This window comes from Oncorhynchus kisutch, linkage group LG5 (genome assembly GCF_002021735.2).
Source record: "Oncorhynchus kisutch isolate 150728-3 linkage group LG5, Okis_V2, whole genome shotgun sequence".
Classification (NCBI taxonomy): domain Eukaryota; kingdom Metazoa; phylum Chordata; class Actinopteri; order Salmoniformes; family Salmonidae; genus Oncorhynchus; species Oncorhynchus kisutch.
The window spans coordinates 72,707,175-72,725,797 of NC_034178.2; the positions used below are offsets into that span (position 1 = coordinate 72,707,175).

Consider the following 18,623-nt stretch of genomic DNA (forward strand, 5'->3'; position numbering starts at 1 on the left):
AGAGGAGAGGAGGAGAAAATAATTAGCATTACCATTGAGATGGTAGATGAAGACAGGGCTATTGTGGGTAATTACCCGTAAAGTAATTAAGATAATCATAAACTCAGTCCCCTGAGCAATAGGATGAGAGGGGGGATTTTTTTATTTTTAATAAAGGACACATGGCTTAGGAAAAGCTTTTCTGTGAAATATCTCCCATGTCCTATTAATACCAGGGGACGAGATGCCCTTCATGTAGTTGGCTAAGAGTATAATGGGAACAGGGGAAAAGTGAGCAGAGCGTTTAGTACAGGACAGGGTTTGTACAGACAGTGGCAAGTCAAATAGGGCAATGATTAGAAGTATATGGTAACAGCTAGCATGCTAACACTAGTTAACAACTTCCTTCAAACTTCCCCAGAGTCTCATGAAGGGTTTCAATTGTTAAACAGCCACCACTAACATTGAGTGGCTGCTGCCAACATACTGACAAGAACTCCAGCCACTTTAATAATGGGAAAACTGATGTAAAAAAATGTATCACTAGCCACTTTAAACAATGCCACTTTTATATGTTTACATACCCTACATTACTCATCTCATATGTATACACTGTACTCTATTCCATCTACTGCATCTTGCCTATGCCGTTCTGTACCATCACTCATTCATATATCTTTATGTACATATTCTTCATCCCTTTACACTTGTGTGTATAAGGTAGTAGTTGTGAAATTATTAGGTTAGATTACTCGTTGGTTATTACTGCATTGTCAGGAACTAGAAGCACAAGCATTTCGCTACACTTGCATTAACATCTGCTAACCATGTGTCTGTGACAAATACAATTTTATTTTATTTTATTTGCCAAACGCCTGAAGTATCCCTTTAGTAGAAGTAAATTGACATTGTATTCTAGCTCAGCTGTAAGGGTTTCCCCTAGACACACTGGTCCAAGATCAGCTTTGAGGGCTCCTCCAAATCATGTATTATCCCACTGTTGGTATAATAGAAGTAACTTGACATTGGGCTGTTGAATTCCCCCGCTCGAAGTTTGAAGTTGGGTCGTTCTTGAATTACAGTGGCATTTGGGCATGGTGTTTTGATTTTATATCAAAATAAAAAATAACTGTGGGTACATTTTCCCCATTCTAAATCAACTAATATGGTAGCTCAATGACTTTAAATAATTTCTACCATTATGATAACATTGTGTAACGCCAACGATGCCAACGATGGTAACGCCAATGATGGTAACGCCAACGATGGTAACGCCAACGATGGTAACGCCAACGATGGTAACGCCAACGATGGTAACGCCAACGATGGTAACGCCAACGTCACATTTTAGAAAAAAAATCTGACATGTAGGCTACAAATCTTCAAATCTAAAATGGTCCTTTAAAAATGATTTACTAAAGTGGTATGACTAATCATTTTGCTCACCATATTATCGCCTTTCAAAAACAGTTTAGATAGACAAGATTAAAAAGAGATACAAAACGGTAGGCAGGCTTCCGCGCGTCGCACACCACTTCGCAATGAGCTGGAGGCAGTAGACATTGTGAAAACACACTTAAATCCAGAACGTTTTACTACACATTATGGAGGCAAGTTTACCTCGTTTAGCCTAGCCAAAATATAGACCAATTATTTTAAAGACTTCCATATGCCATTGAAACCAGTAGCCTATTTCTCACACGTTATATGGTTTCCTTTATTGTCTTGAAGGCAAAGGCATTATCCTAGTCATATTAGCATCCCATGCTAGTTGATGATAAATCCTAGTGATATTAGCATCCCATGCTAGTTGATAAATCCTAGTCATATTAGCATCCCATGCTAGTTGATGATAAATCCTAGTGATATTAGCATCCCATGCTAGTTGATGATAAATCCTAGTGATATTAGCATCCCATGCTAGTTGATGATAAATCCTAGTGATATTAGCATCCCATGCTAGTTGATGATAAATCCTAGTGATATTAGCATCCCATGCTAGTTGATGATAAATCCTAGTCATATTAGCATCCCATGCTAGTTGATAAATCCTAGTCATATTAGCATCCCATGCTAGTTGATAAATCCTAGTCATATTAGCATCCCATGCTAGTTGATAAATCCTAGTCATATTAGCATCCCATGCTAGTTGATAAATCCTAGTCATATTAGCATCCCATGCTAGTTGATAAATCCTAGTCATATTAGCATCCCATGCTAGTTGATAAATCCTAGTCATATTAGCATCCCATGCTAGTTGATAAATCCTAGTCATATTAGCATCCCATGCTAGTTGATAAATCCTAGTCATATTAGCATCCCATGCTAGTTGATAAATCCTAGTCATATTAGCATCCCATGCTAGTTGATAAATCCTAGTCATATTAGCATCCCATGCTAGTTGATAAATCCTAGTCATATTAGCATCCCATGCTAGTTGATAAATCCTAGTCATATTAGCATCCCATGCTAGTTGATAAATCCTAGTCATATTAGCATCCCATGCTAGTTGATAAATCCTAGTCATATTAGCATCCCATGCTAGTTGATAAATCCTAGTCATATTAGCATCTCATGCTAGTTGATAAATCCTAGTCATATTAGCATCCCATGCTAGTTGATAAATCCTAGTCATATTAGCATCCCATGCTAGTTGATAAATCCTAGTCATATTAGCATCCCATGCTAGTTGATAATCCTAGTCATATTAGCATCCCATGCTAGTTGATAATCCTAGTCATATTAAACATCCCATGCTAGTTGATAATCCTAGTCATATTAGCATCCCATGCTAGTTGATGATCCTAGTCATATTAGCATCCCATGCTAGTTGATAATCCTAGTCATATTAGCATCCCATGCTAGTTGATAATCCTAGTCATATTAGCATCCCATGTAAATTGATAATCCTAGTCATATTAGCATCCCATGCTAGTTGAGGATAATCCTAGTCATATTAGCATCCCGTGCTAGTTGAGGACAATCCTAGTCATATTAGCATCCCGTGCTAGTTGAGGATAATCCTAGCCATATTAGCATCCCGTGCTAGTTGAGGATAATCCTAGTCAAATTAGCATCCCGTGCTAGTTGAGGATAATCCTAGTCATATTAGCATCCCGTGCTAGTTGTTGCATCTTTAAATCTTCCCTCTTTCGAAAATTTGAACGGATATTTTCTTCTCCGTCTCATGAAACAGCTCTCATGTGCGGTGTGCTTTTGACAGTGTTTTCTCGCAAGATGCATTACAGGAAAAAAAATGTAAAAAACATTCCTTGTGCGTATTGCTGCACTTCTGAGCTGATGAAATAAAGAGTTGATCAACATTGTAAACCAAACGTTCTGATCTGTTGCATCAGACTAATTGTTTTATTTGTTGATGTAGCCTAGGCCAACGGATTGTATGAATTTGGAATATATCATACCACAACTGTAGCAGATTTAGTTTGGAATAGGCCATTTCTTTCTCCCAGAGAACAGCAAGCTGAACAGTAGTATAGATAAACTTTTCTACTATGGGGGGGTTCGTAGATAGACATAAGCTAGTGACTTTGCTGTTCGTTACTCGTCTTGTTGGCCAAAGGGAAAAGTAAAATGTGGACAGGTATTGTAACATCTTCAAATGCACATCTGGAATTTGAGAAGAAGAAGACGCACGCTGTTTCATGTTCGGTTCATATGAATTACCAAAATGTCAATGAGATTTCTGTCATTCTGAGCACTGTGGATGGACACCCTAATCAGGTTACCGACCCAATGCATATGGGTCTGGTAAATTTAACAAACGTACGGTCAATTTAAATGCTGCTGGTGAAATGGCCGGAGCCACATTTTCCTAACGAAAATCCTGGTCTCTCTCCCCCCTCGCTCTCTCCCACCCCCCTCGCCCTCTCTCTCTCTCTCCCCTCTCTCCCACCTCTCTCTCCCTCCCTCCCACCACCCTCTCTCCCACCTCTCTCCCCCACCACCCTCTCTCCCTCCCACCTCTCTCCCACCACCCTCTCTCTCCCTCCCTCCCACCACCCTCTCATCTCCCACCTCTCTCCCACCTCTCTCTCCCTCCCTCCCACCACCCTCTCCTCTCCCACCTCTCCTCTCCCACCTCTCATCTCCCACCTCTCATCTCCCACCTCTCATCTCCCACCTCTCATCTCCCACCTCTCATCTCCCACCTCTCATCTCCCACCTCTCATCTCCCACCTCTCATCTCCCACCTCTCATCTCCCACCTCTCATCTCCCACCTCTCATCTCCCACCTCTCATCTCCCACCTCTCATCTCCCACCTCTCATCTCCCACCTCTCATCTCCCACCTCTCATCTCCCACCTCTCATCTCCCACCTCTCATCTCCCACCTCTCATCTCCCACCTCTCATCTCCCACCTCTCATCTCCCACCTCTCATCTCCCACCTCTCATCTCCCACCTCTCATCTCCCACCTCTCATCTCCCACCTCTCATCTCCCACCTCTCATCTCCCACCTCTCATCTCCCACCTCTCATCTCCCACCTCTCATCTCCCACCTCTCATCTCCCACCTCTCTCCCTCACCGTCGCTGCTGACGCAGCCAGGGTTCCTCATCTTCCCTTCGTCCCAGTAGCTCCTTACGGCAGTGATGAGCCGATGCAGGAAACACACCATGTATTCTGGAGGACACAGCGCTGTGGGGTGCTGAAACACACAGGAAACACCATGTATTCTGGAGGACATAGCGCTGTGGGGTGCTGAAACACACAGGAAACACCATGTATTCTGGAGGACACAGCGCTGTGCTGAAACACACACACCATCCGTGTAACACACACACACACACACAGGAAACACATCTCTTACCCCTCTGTTGCTGGCGTTCTCCTGTAGAAACTTCCTGAACTTATTCAGGAATATGTACCGCGATGCTTCACCCTGTGAGAGACAGAAGCAGCGATGGTCAGTGAGAGTTGGAGAAGTTTAATAACAGAAGAAGTAGAACTGCATTATAAAATCGGGGACGTACCGTTCCTTTGTCCTTGTTGTTAAGCATCAACTTCAGGATCTGAACCTGCAACTCCTCCACCACTGCCAGGACAGAAGAGACTGCACAGCTGAGCCAGAGCATCATAATAATAACATTCGTTTTACATCAGCAGTTGTCACAAAGAGCTTTCACAGAACAAGGCCTAGACCACAAAGAGCTTTCACGGAACCAGGCCTAGACCACAAAGAGCTTTCACGGAACCAGGCCTAGACCACAAAGAGCTTTCACAGAACCAGGCCTAGACCACAAAGAGCTTTCACAGAACCAGGCCTAGACCACAAAGAGCTTTCACAGAACCAGGCCTAGACCACAAAGAGCTTTCACAGAACCAGGCCTAGACCACAAAGAGCTTTCACAGAACCAGGCCTAGACCACAAAGAGCTTTCACGGAACCAGGCCTAGACCACAAAGAGCTTTCACGGAACCAGGCCTAGACCACAAAGAGCTTTCACGGAACCAGGCCTAGACCACAGAGCTTTCACAGAACCAGGCCTAGACCACAAAGAGCTTTCACGGAACCAGGCCTAGACCACAAAGAGCTTTCACGGAACCAGGCCTAGACCACAGAGAGCTTTCACTGAACCAGGCCTAGACCACAGAGAGCTTTCACAGAACCAGGCCTCGACCACAAAGAGCTTTCACAGAACCAGGCCTCGACCACAAAGAGCTTTCACAGAACCAGGCCTCGACCACAAAGAGCTTTCACAGAACCAGGCCTCGACCACAAAGAGCTTTCACAGAACCAGGCCTCGACCACAAAGAGCTTTCACAGAACCAGGCCTCGACCACAAAGAGCTTTCACAGAACCAGGCCTCGACCACAAAGAGCTTTCACAGAACCAGGCCTCGACCACAAAGAGCTTTCACAGAACCAGGCCTCGACCACAAAGAGCTTTCACAGAACCAGGCCTCGACCACAAAGAGCTTTCACAGAACCAGGCCTCGACCACAAAGAGCAAGCAGAAGCATACGAAAGGAGGGAAGGGAGAAAAAAAACTCCCAAGGAAGAAAACAGAGAGAAACCCAACCCCTTCTGGCTGTAGACAGCAAGACAAATGTGATGGGGAATTTGTAGTGGACATGACTAACCCTCGATCCTCTTCTTAAGCCTCTGACAGCCTCTCTCGTAGGCCCGGCGCCTCAGCCTCTCCTCTGCACTCTCATCTTTAGACTCCTTTCCCTAGTCACACGAGAGGGGACAGATTGTGCTGTATTATCTTGTTGTTATCACTTAGTTACATTCTTAGAAATAAGCAGTGCTACCTAGAACCATAAAGAATTCTTCAGTTGTCCCCGTGGGGAAAAACCCCTCTGGAAAATAAATAATTTTTTTTAGTTCCAAGTGGAACCCTTTCACTAACAGAGGGTTTCCCTAAACTCGGTCCTCAGGACCACAAGGGGATTCACGTTTTTGGTTTGTGCCACTAGCACTACACAGCTGATTCAATTAACCAACTAATCATCAAGCTTTGATCATTTGAATCAGCTGTGTAGTGCTAGGGGCAAAAACGTGTACACCTTGGGTACCGAGGACCGAGTTTGGGAAACTTTGCTGCATTGAGACAAAGTTCCAAAGGGCTCTACCTAGAAGGGCTCTACCTAGAAGGGCTCTACCTAGAAGGGCTCTACCTAGAAGGGCTCTACCTAGAAGGGCTCTACCTAGAAGGGCTCTACCTAGAAGGGCTCTACCTAGAAGCAAAAGGTTTATCTCCTATGGGGACAAGCAAACAACCCATCCTATGGGGACAAAAAAACACTTTTCTTTGTAGCTAGAAATGTTATGCCCTTCTGAAACAAACAAAAAAAATGGTAGCCAAATCATGACATCCTTTTCAGAGCTGTGATAGGCTGTACCTCTTTGTCGAAGCGTGTGGGCCACCAGGTGGTGGGGATGAGTTCCTCTAGTCCCGCCTCCTTCACCCTGAGAGGAGTCTTAATGTAGAAGAACACCACTGAGCGCAAAACATCAAACGTGTTGAGAGTTAAAGATAATACAGATTATATACATGCAAACACGCGCCAAACAACACGCTAACACGCGCCAAACAACACGCTAACACGCGCCAAACAACACGCTAACACGCGCCAAACAACACGCTAACACGCGCCAGACAACACGCTAACACGCGCCAGACAAACACGCGCCAGACAACACGCTAACACGCGCCAGACAAACACGCGCCAGACAAACACGCGCCAGACAACACGCTAACACGCGCCAGACAACACGCTAACACGCGCCAGACAACACGCTAACACGCGCCAGACAACACGCTAACACGCGCCAGACAACACGCTAACACGCGCCAGACAAACACGCTAACACGCGCCAGACAAACACGCGCCAGACAAACACGCAAACACGCACCAGACAAACACGCGCCAGACAACACGCTAACACGCGCCAGACAACACGCTAACACGCGCCAGACAACACGCTAACACGCGCCAGACAACACGCGCCAAACACGCTAACACGCGCCAGACAAACACGCGCCAGACAACACGCAAACACGCGCCAGACAAACACGCGCCAGACAACACGCAAACACGCGCCAGACAAACACGCAAACACGCACCAGACAAACACGCGCCAGACAACACGCTAACACGCGCCAGACAACACGCGCCAAACACGCTAACACGCGCCAGACAAACACGCGCCAGACAACACGCAAACACGCGCCAGACAACACGCGCCAGACAAACACGCGCCAGACAAACACGCTAACACGCGCCAAACACGCGCCAGACAAACACGCGCCAAACACGCTAACACGCGCCAGACAAACACGCGCCAAACACGCTAACACGCGCCAGACAAACACGCGCCAAACACGCTAACACGCGCCAGACAAACACGCGCCAAACACGCTAACACGCGCCAGACAAACACGCGCCAGACAAACACGCGCCAGACAAACACGCGCCAGACAAACACGCGCCAGACAAACACGCGCCAGACAAACACGCGCCAGACAAACACGCGCCAGACAAACACGCGCCAGACAAACACGCGCCAGACAAACACGCGCCAGACAAACACGCGCCAGACAAACACGCGCCAGACAAACACGCGCCAGACAAACACGCGCCAGACAACCACGCTAACACGCGCCAGACAACCACGCTAACACGCGCCAGACAACCACGCTAACACGCGCCAGACAACCACGCTAACACGCGCCAGACAACCACGCTAACACGCGCCAGACAACACGCTAACACGCGCCAGACAACACGCTAACACGCGCCAGACAAACACGCGCCAGACAAACACGCGCCAGACAAACACGCGCCAGACAAACACGCGCCAGACAAACACGCGCCAGACAAACACGCGCCAGACAAACACGCGCCAGACAAACACGCGCCAGACAAACACGCGCCAGACAAACACGCGCCAGACAAACACGCGCCAGACAAACACGCGCCCGACAAACACGTGCCCGACAAACACGCGCCCGACAAACACGCTAACACGCGCCAGACAAACACGCTAACACGCGCCAGACAAACACGCTAACACGCGCCAGACAAACACGCTAACACGCGCCAGACAAACACGCTAACACGCGCCAGACAAACACGCTAACACGCGCCAGACAAACACGCTAACACGCGCCCGACAAACACGCTAACACGCGCCCGACAAACACGCTAACACGCGCCCGACAAACACGCTAACACGCGCCCGACAAACACGCTAACACGCGCCAGACAACACGCTAACACGCGCCAGACAACACGCTAACATGCGCCAGACAACACGCTAACATGCGCCCGACAAACACGCTAACATGCGCCCGACAAACACGCTAACACCCGCCCGACAAACGCGCTAACACGCGCCCGACAACATCCTACACATACCAAGCAACACAGCGTGCAAGATTACACAGTTGAAGACTACACAGACAATCAAAATATACTGTAAACACATTTCACCGGGAAAGTTTTAGGGGTCCAAGGACACAGCCACGAGGGACGTGTCGTATTTTTTTTTTTTACCTTTATTTAACTAGGCAAGTCAGTTAAGAACAAATTCTTATTTTCAATGACGGCCTAGGAACAGTGGGTTAACTGCCTGTTCAGGGGCAGAACAACAGATTTTGTACCTTATCAGCTCGGGGATTTGAACTTGCAACCTTCTTGCAACGCTCTAACCACTAGGCTACTCTGCCGCCCCATGGCAGAATCTTATCCTGACCAACTAAAGAGCATTTAAAATTGATGAGATAACTAACTACACTGTCTCAAACTCATGCATCGCAAGTACATGACCACTTAGTGTGATAATTATGAAGCATAATAAGCACTTCATTAACCAATGAAAGGATATAGAACATTGCTGAGCAGATACTTCCTGGACTTCTCATGGCGCAGAATAGCTGTCGTCAAACGAAGGTAGTGAATCTGGAGAAAGTCATAGAAGACAAATTACAAGTCATGTGCAGTCACAATTACCATTAAAATACATTGAATATACACACCCCAAACCCACCCCCCCCCCAGGACCCACACACCCCCACTCCCCAGGACCCACACACTCCCACCCACCCCCACCCACTCCCCAGGACCCACACACTCCCACCCCCCCAGGACCCACCCCCCCCCAGGATCCACCCACTCCCCAGGACCCACCCACTCCCACCCCCCAGGATCCACCCACTCCCACCCCCCAGGATCCGCCCACTTCCACCACCCAGGATCCACCCACTTCCACCACCCAGGATCCACCCACTCCCCAGGATCCACCCACGCCCACTCCCCAGGACCCACCCACTCCCCAGGACCCACCCACTCCCCAGGACCCACCCACTCCCACCCCCAGGATCCACCCACTTCCACCACCCAGGATCCACCCACCTCCACCACCCAGGATCCACCCACTCCCCAGGATCCACCCACCCCCCAGGATCCACCCACCCCCCAGGATCCACCCACTCCCCAGGATCCACCCACCCCCCAGGATCCACCCACCCCCCAGGATCCACCCACCCCCACTCCCCAGGATCCACCCACTCCCCAGGATCCACCCACTCCCCAGGATCCACCCACTCCCCAGGATCCACCCACCCCCCAGGATCCACCCCCACCCCAGTAAGTAACAGCAGAGATGCTGGACATTTTTAACCACCTCTCTCAGATTGTAACCTCAACAAGCTCTCCTCTGCTAAATGTGACAAGGACGAAATGAAACAGATCCTACTCCTAACACACACACACACACACACACACCTCTGGACCATGACAAGGACAAACTGAAAGACATCCAACTCCTTCACAAACACAGCTGCTCCTTTGACGCATCTAAGGTTAAACATCAACGTCGTTTTTAAAATTTACGAGGTACTTTTTGAATTAACCAACTATGTATATCACACCAAGGTGATATCTGATTGACTGTTTATCATCTCCTCCTCTGTGTCCTTCATGGTGTTTCAAATGACACCCTATTCCCTACCGAGTGCACTACTTTGACTAGAGCAACATAGGGCACAGGTCCAAAGTTGTGAACATTGAGGCCCTGGACAGAAGAGGCAGGCAGGCTCAATGCTGTAGGATTGATTTGAGAATGCTGACTGGAATATGTTCAAAAAGATTCATCCATCCACATTGAGGAATATATGTTACCAGTCACAGGCTTCAATAGGAAATGTGTTGATGATGTGCCCACAATAACAATCATCATCATCATCATCATCATGAACCGGACATACCCCAACCAAAAACCCTGGATGAACGGAGATATCCGTACCATGCTGAGAGGCAGCACTGCAGCATTCAATGTCATCAGGGTTTGTTCTGCTGACTCGGTGGAGCGACGCGTTCCAGGCAAGCAGGTACGAGCTCCACAAATCCATTAGGGACGCATAGAGCCCCTACAGACTCAAACTTGAATTGATGTTCGACAACTCAGACTCTGCATTGCATGATGCAAGGACTACAGACTATCCATGACTCATCTCATCTTTATTGAAGACTCATCTCTTCAGTAGGTCCTATGATTGACTGTAGTCTGGCCCAGGAGTGTGTAGGTGAATGTAAAGGCACTGGAGCAACGAACTGCCCTTGCTGTCTCTGCCTGGCCGGTCCCCCTCTCTCCACTGGGATTCTCTGCCTCTAACCCTATTACAGGGGCTGAGTCACTGGCTTACTGGTGCTCTTCCATGCCATCCCTAGGAGGGGTGCATCACTTGAGTGGGTTGAGTCACTGATGTGGTCTTCCTATCTGGGTTGGCACCCCCCCCCCTTGGGTTGTGCCATGGCAGAGATCTTTGTGGGCTATACTGCCTTGTCTCAGGATGGTAAGTTGGTGGTTGAAGATATCCCTCTAGTGGTGTGGGGGCTGTGCTTTGGCAAAGTGGGTGGGGTTATATCCTGCCTGTTTGGCCCTGTCCGGGGGCATCATCGGATGGGGCCACAGTGTCTCCTGACCCTTCCCGTCTCAGCCTCCAGTATTTATGCTGCAGTAGTTTATGAGTCGGGGGGATAGGATCTGTCTGTTTTATCTGGAGTATTTCTCCTGTGTCCTGTGTGAATTTAAGTATGCTCTCTCTAATTATCTCTCAGAGGACCTGAGCCCTAGGACCATGCCTCAGGACTACCTGGCCTGATGACTTCTTGCTGTCCACAGTCCACCTGGCTGTGCTGCTGCTCCAGTTTCAACTGTTCTGCCTGTGGCTATGGAACCCTGACCTGTTCACCGACGTGCTACCTGTCCCAGACCTGCTGTTTTCAACTCTCTAGAGACAGCAGGAGCGGTAGAGATACTCTGAATGATCGGCTATGAAAAGCCAAATGACATTACTCCTGAGGTGCTGACCTGTTGCACCCTCGACAACTGATTATTATTATTTGACCCTGCTGGTCATCTATGAACATTTGAACATCTTGGTCATGTTCTGTTATAATCTCCTGTTGGTCATCTATGAATGTTTGAACATCTTGGCCATGTTCTGTTATAATCTCCACCTGGCACAGCCAGAAGAGGACTGGCCACCCCTCAGAGCCTGGTTCCTCTCTAGGTTTCTTCCTAGGTTCCTGCCTTTCTAGGGGGGTTTTCCTAGCCAACGTGCTTCTACACCTGCATTGCTTGCTGTTTGGGGTTTTAGGCTGGGTTTCTGTACAGCACTTGAGATATCAGCTGATGTAAGAAGGGCTTTATAAATACATTTGATGTCTCAATTGTCTCAAGGCTTAAAAATCCTTCTTTAACTTGTCTCCTCCCCTTCATCTACACTGATTGAAATGGATTTAATAAGTGACATCAATAAGGGATCATAGCTTTTCACCTGGATATACCTGGTCAGACTACGTCATGGACCGAGCAGGTCTCAGGGTATACCATGCGTATCCTGTACATTGCACTACTAAAACTAGGAACTAGTGTGACAGTGGACCCACACCTGAAAACTCTCCCTCTGCTGCTGTTATACATAGCTTACAATTGGCTCATTCAACCGGCCCTCCTCTCCTTTGTAACTATGTCCCCAGGTCATTGCTGTAAATGACAATGTCTTCTCAGTAAACTTACCTGGTAAAAGAAGGGCTAAATAAAAAATATAAACATTTTTTTTAAACATTGGACCCACAACAGAGGATTCTCCCTCTGCAGCTGTTACACACAGTGCCATTGTGAAAACACAAACATGGCAGGATGGGACTCACCTGTGTGAGTGCAGCAAAGGACTAATCTCAGTCTCTGAGACAGGAAATGACTACAGGGCTACGCTTCAAACACGTAAAAAGAAAAAAGACACACCCTTCTCCACTTAGCCTTATGGGGGAATTCCTGCGGGCATCTTTGCCGTTGGCCCAAACAATTAGCTAAGTGAGGGGAAGTTGGCAACGTTAGCCCATCAGCCCTCATTTGTGATCGAGTTTGCGAGTGTACAATTATGTTCACTTCGAGGCCTGAAACGCCCCATAATTCAATTCGTGGATGATTGTACATCCGCTAAGAAGAGTCAGTCGGAACTTAAAACCTCAACGTCAATATGGAGAAGTCAACATACAAGTGTTAGTAAAAACTAAATGTAAATCAGTTATAGATGGTGCTACTAATGCACGATGGCACAAACACGTCTCGTAAAAAGTAATGGTGTTTTTGTTTGGTTAGCTAGCACATAAAACTTTCCCTGTCATCACACTAATACGCTGTCATTTTGGATTTACCTGATATCGTCGGATGGTTAGTATTCGATGACGACAAAACCACAACTGGTGGGACAAAGGAGTGACATTTCCTTTGCTCCTTTCCCTGCAAGTGGTCAACTCAATACACGTCATGATATGTAAATCAGAAGTGTCCACTTAATTTGAGAGCTGAGGTGAGAGGGTATGTCTTATGTGTTTGGAATGCAGCCCAGGTATGGTATGGACGGGGTGGGGGGGCGGAGTCTAAGACAGGAAGTAAATCCACAGGTATGCTAGAGTATGGTCCGTGGGTGTGGCATCCTACCTGGAAGCCCAAGTCTGGGATGATGGGGGAGAATCTATAGGCCCTCAGCAGTGACATCATCAGCTGCTTCAGACACTCGTTCACCTCGTAGTCCTGTACGGGCAGAGTCATTGCATTCAGAAAAAGATCACATTTTGCACATTAGGCCCCAATCCTACCTCGAGAGTTAATTGCACAAATCTACCATTGCCATCAACTCATGAGTCATACAAACATTTGAGTTAAGCGATAAAGATTTTCAAACTAGGATTGGCCAAATGCAGGTGCAGGAGATATGTTCAGCAAAGACTAGCTAGCATTGGCTACATGCTAGGCCAGAGGCTCACCTCACCTTAGGGTTATAGGTAAAGGGTAGAGGGTAGGTACTGACCTCCATGAGAAGCCAGAAGAGGTCCAGAAGCTGCTGGATGAGAGGGTGTTCGTCCACTGAGCCACCCCCCTCCAGAATACCCAGCAGGAAGTTCATCAGCACATCTTCTACTAGATACACCTTACACTGTGGAGACAGACCCTCAACATGTGACACCGTGGAGACAGACTCTCAACATGTGACACCGTGGAGACAGAACCTCAACATGTTACACCGTGGAGACAGAACCTCAACATGTTACACCGTGGAGACAGAACCTCAACATGTTACACAGTGGAGACAGAACCTCAACATGTTACACCGTGGAGACAGACCCTCAACATGTTACACCGTGGAGACAGACCCTCAACATGTTACACCGTGGAGACAGACCCTCAACATGTGACACTGTGGAGACAGACCCTCAACATGTGACACTGTGGAGACAGACCCTCAACATGTGACACTGTGGAGACAGAACCTCAACATATTACACACGAGACTAGAGACAATAATACACACAAGATAAATGACATTAACACCATTCGATTCCGATTGGGATACCTTCAACTGACCACAATGTGAACCACATTGCAGAATCAATGTCCAAATCATATTGTCCCAAAAAAAGGACAAAATGTCCACCAGTTTCAGCAGAGGCGCACTTAGAAGATGCTATATAAACAGTCCACATTTACTGTTTCCTCTGCAAACATAACAAGTAATGAATAGGAAACAAACTGACAAGCCAATAGTAGAACAGTTGATTAATCTAGTCGGCTTGTTGTTGTGCCTTCTATGCCAGAGAAATATCCCTCTCGGGGCGCGTTTAAGTTACGAGTGCCATAGGGAAGGAAACATGCATTCAGACAACGCACAACAGCTCATAATACGATCGTAGGGAAAATAGCAGTTTTAATGGCATTGTTTTTTGTTTTTTTAAGGCGATCCCAGCTTTCCATTCTTACTTTATCAATTTCTCGACTCCTTAAAACCCAGAGTTTTTAGCAGCGGTATGGTTGAGTAAATGACTGCCACAATTCGCATGAGTGCATAATATAGTTTAGCAAGAGTAGTGGCAGTCAGGGAAAGGGTTGAGGGAAAATGGTGACATTAAGTGTTTATTTTTGTCTGTGAGAAGTACAGGCAGGGGGACGTGTTACCCCACCGGGTGATGGGTTACCCCAAGTTACCCTAAAAAAGGTAGGCCTACATTATATTCACTGTGTTTATGCATGTGTTTTCGGGACATAAAATAAATATAATGCTAACTAGTTAAAATATCACATTTGGGATCTAGTTAATGATTAACCCAATAGGGTAAATGCAGATAAATGGGCAACCCCATGCTTCAGCCTATTTATAGCCACTACACTGTATCAGTTGGGCTTCAGGTGATAATGCTTATTGCTTATCATATTTTTTTATTTCACCTTTATTTAACCAGGTAGGCCAGTTGAGAACAAGTTCTCATTTACAACTGCGACCTGGCCAAGATAAAACAATGCAGTGCAACAAAAACAGAGTCACACAGGAATAAAAAAACACAGTCAATAATACAATAGAAAAAGTGTATATACAGTGTGTGCAAATGAGGTAGGATAAGGGAGGTAAGGCAATAAATAGGCCATAGTGGCAAAGTAATTACAATTTAGCAATTAAACACTGGAGTGATAGATGTGCAGAAGATGAATGTACAAGTAGAGATACTGGGGGGGTGCAAAGGAGCAAAATAAATAAAATAAATAACAGTATGGGGATGAGGTAGTTGGATGGGCTATTTACAGATGGGCTGTGAACAGGTGCAGTGATCTGTGAGCTGCTCTGTGTCGGCTGGTGCTTAAAGTTAGTGAGGGAGATATGAGTCTCCATCTTCAGTGATTTTTGAAGGTCGTTCCATTCATTGGTAGCAGAGAACTGGAAGGAAAGGCGGCCAAAAGAAGAATTAGCTTTGTGGATGACCAGTGAAATATACCTGCTGGAGCGCGTGCTACGGGTGGGTGCTGCTATGGTGACCAGTGAAATATACCTGCTGGAGCGCGTGCTATGGGTGGGTGCTGCTATGGTGACCAGTGAAATATACCTGCTGGAGCGCGTGCTACGGGTGGGTGCTGCTATGGTGACCAGTGAGCTGAGATAAGGCGGGGCTTTACCCAACAAGAGCATACAGGTCGCAGTGGTGGGTAGTATATGGGGCTTTGGTGACAAAACGGATGGCACTGTAATAGATTGCATCCAATTTGCTGAGTAGAGTGTCAGAGGCTATTTTGTAAATGACATCCCCGAAGTCAAGGATTGGTAGGATAGTCAGTTTTACGAGGGTATGTTTGGCAGCATGAGTGAAGGATGTTTTATTGCGAAATAGGAAGCCGATTCTAGATTTCATTTTGGATTGGAGATGCTTAATGTGAGTCTGGAAGGAGAGTTTACATTCTAACCAGACACCTAGATATGTAGTTGTCCACATATTCTAAGTCAGAACCATCCAGAGTAGTGATGCTGGACGGGCGGGCAGGTGTGGGCAGCAATCGGTTGAAGAGCATGCATTTAGTTTAACTTGCATTCAAGAGCAGTTGGAGACCACGGAAAGAGAGTTGTATGGCATTGAAGCTCATCTGGATGGTTGTTAACACAGTGTCCAAAGAAGGGCCAGAAGTATACAGAATGGTGTCATCTACGTAGAGGTGGATCAGAGAATCACCAGCATCAAGAGCGACATCATTGATATAAAACAGAGAAGAGAGTCAGCCCGAGGATTGAACCCTGTGGCACCTGAATAGAGACTGCCAGAGGTCCGGACAACAGGCCCTCCGATTTGACACACTGAACTCTATGAGAAGTAGTTGAATATGTCGAATATGATAACATAATACAAAATTACCATACATTATTGGGCTCATTTCTGGAGGTGGAAATTATATTTTAGATGGTGTCAGTATAATTATATTTTCAGTCATTTGAGTGGAATGTCTCTTTCCTCGTGCTCTAAAACCTTAGTACTGCTTTTGATGCCATCGATCACCACGTTTTTTGGGGGAGAGACTGGAAACCCAAAATAGTCTGCACGGACAAGTTCTGGCATGGTTTAGATCTTATGTCGGAAAGATATCAGTTTGTCTCTGTGGATGTTTTGTCTTCTGTAAATTCCGGTGTTCCTCAAGGCTTCGTTTTAGGACCACTATTGTTTTCACAATATATTTGACCTCTTGGTGATGTCATTCGGAAACATAATGTTAACTTTCACTGCTATGCGGCCAACAAACAGCTGTACATTTCAATGAAACATGGTGAAGCCAGAAAATTACCCTTCCTAGAAGCCTGTGTTTCAGACATAAGGAAGTGGATGGCGGCAAATGTTTTACTTTTAAACTCAAAACAGAGATGCTAGTTCTAGGTCCCAAGAAACAAAGAGATCTCCTGTTGAATCTGACAATTAATCTTGATAGTTGTACAGTCGTCTCAAATAAAACTGAAAGACCCCGGCGTTACTCTGGACACTGATCTCTCTTTTGAAGAACATATCAAGACTGTTCCAAGGACACCTTTTTTTCCGTCTACGTAACACTGCAAATACCTGAAACTTTGTCCAAAAATGAAGCTGAATAATGAATCCATGCTTTTGTCACTTCTAGGTTAGACTACTTAAAATGCTCTACTTTCCGGCTACCCGGATAAAGCACTAAATACACTTCAGTTGGTGCTAAACACGGCTACTAGAATCCTGACTAGAACCAAAAAATGTGATCATATTACTCCAGTGCTAGCCTCTCTACACTGGCTTCCTGTTACGGCAAGGGCTGATTTCAAGGTTTTAGTGCTAACCTACAAAGCATTACATGGGCTTGCTCCTACCTATCTCTCTGATTTGGTCCTGCCGTACATACCTACACGTACGCTACGGTCACAAGACGCAGGCCTCCTTATTGGCCCTAGAATTTCTAAGCAAACAGCTGGAGGCAGGGCATTCTCCTATAGAGCACCATTTTTATGAAATGTTCTGCCTATCCATGTGAGAGACGCAGGCTCAGTCTCAAACTTTAAGTCTTTATTGAAGGTTCATCTCTTCAGTAGGTCATATGATTGAGTGTAGTCTCGCCCAGGAATATGAAGGTGAATGGAAAGGCACTGGAGCAACGAAGAGCCTTTTCTGTCTCTGCCTGGTCAGTTCCCCTCTTTCCACTGGGATTCTCCGTCTCTAACCCTATTACGGGGGCTGAGTCACTGGCTTACTGGTGCTCTTCCATGCCGTCCCTAGGAGGGGTGGGTCACTTGAGTGGGTTGAATCACTGACATGATCTTCCTGTCCGGTTTGGCGCACCCCCTTGAGTTCGTGAAGTGGGGGAGATCTTCGTGGGTTATACTCCGCCTTGTCTCAGGATAGTAAGTTGGTGGTTGAATAGTGGTGTGGAGGCTGTGCTTTGGCAAAGTTTGTTTGACCCTGTCCGGGGTATCGTCAGACAGGGGCTACAGTGTCTCCCGACCCCTCCCGTCTCAGCCTCCAGTATTTATGCTGCAATAATTTGTGTTGGGGGGCCAGGGTCAGTCTGTTATATCTGGAGTATTTCTCCTGTCTTATCTGGTGTCCTGTGGGAATTTAAGTCTCCCCCTCCCCCCTGGCCTGATGACTCCTTGCTGTCCCCAGTCCACCTGGTCGTGCTGCTGCTCCAGTTTCAACTGTTCTGCCTGCGGCTATGGAACCCTGACCCATTCACCGGAGGTGCTACATTGTCCAAGACCTGCTGTTTTCAACTCTAGAGACAGCAGGAGTGATAGAGATACTGTGAATGATCGGCTATGAAAAGCCAACTGACATTTA

General features: G+C 46.8%; 1 protein-coding gene across 3 annotated transcripts in view; it reads right to left on the minus strand.

Moving 5' to 3' along the window:
- The window catches only part of rnf123 (ring finger protein 123), a 292,970-nt gene that overhangs the window by 264,437 nt on the left and 9,910 nt on the right, over positions 1-18,623 (minus strand). For all 3 annotated transcript variants that reach the window (XM_031825763.1, XM_031825765.1, XM_031825764.1), the window contains exons 12-19: positions 13,829-13,954; positions 13,459-13,551; positions 9,334-9,407; positions 6,846-6,963; positions 6,081-6,171; positions 4,972-5,033; positions 4,809-4,880; positions 4,526-4,646 (exon numbers count right to left, since the gene is read on the minus strand). In XM_031825763.1, coding sequence (XP_031681623.1) covers positions 4,526-4,646; positions 4,809-4,880; positions 4,972-5,033; positions 6,081-6,171; positions 6,846-6,963; positions 9,334-9,407; positions 13,459-13,551; positions 13,829-13,954 — 757 coding nt within the window. The remainder of the gene's footprint in view (positions 1-4,525; positions 4,647-4,808; positions 4,881-4,971; positions 5,034-6,080; positions 6,172-6,845; positions 6,964-9,333; positions 9,408-13,458; positions 13,552-13,828; positions 13,955-18,623) is intronic.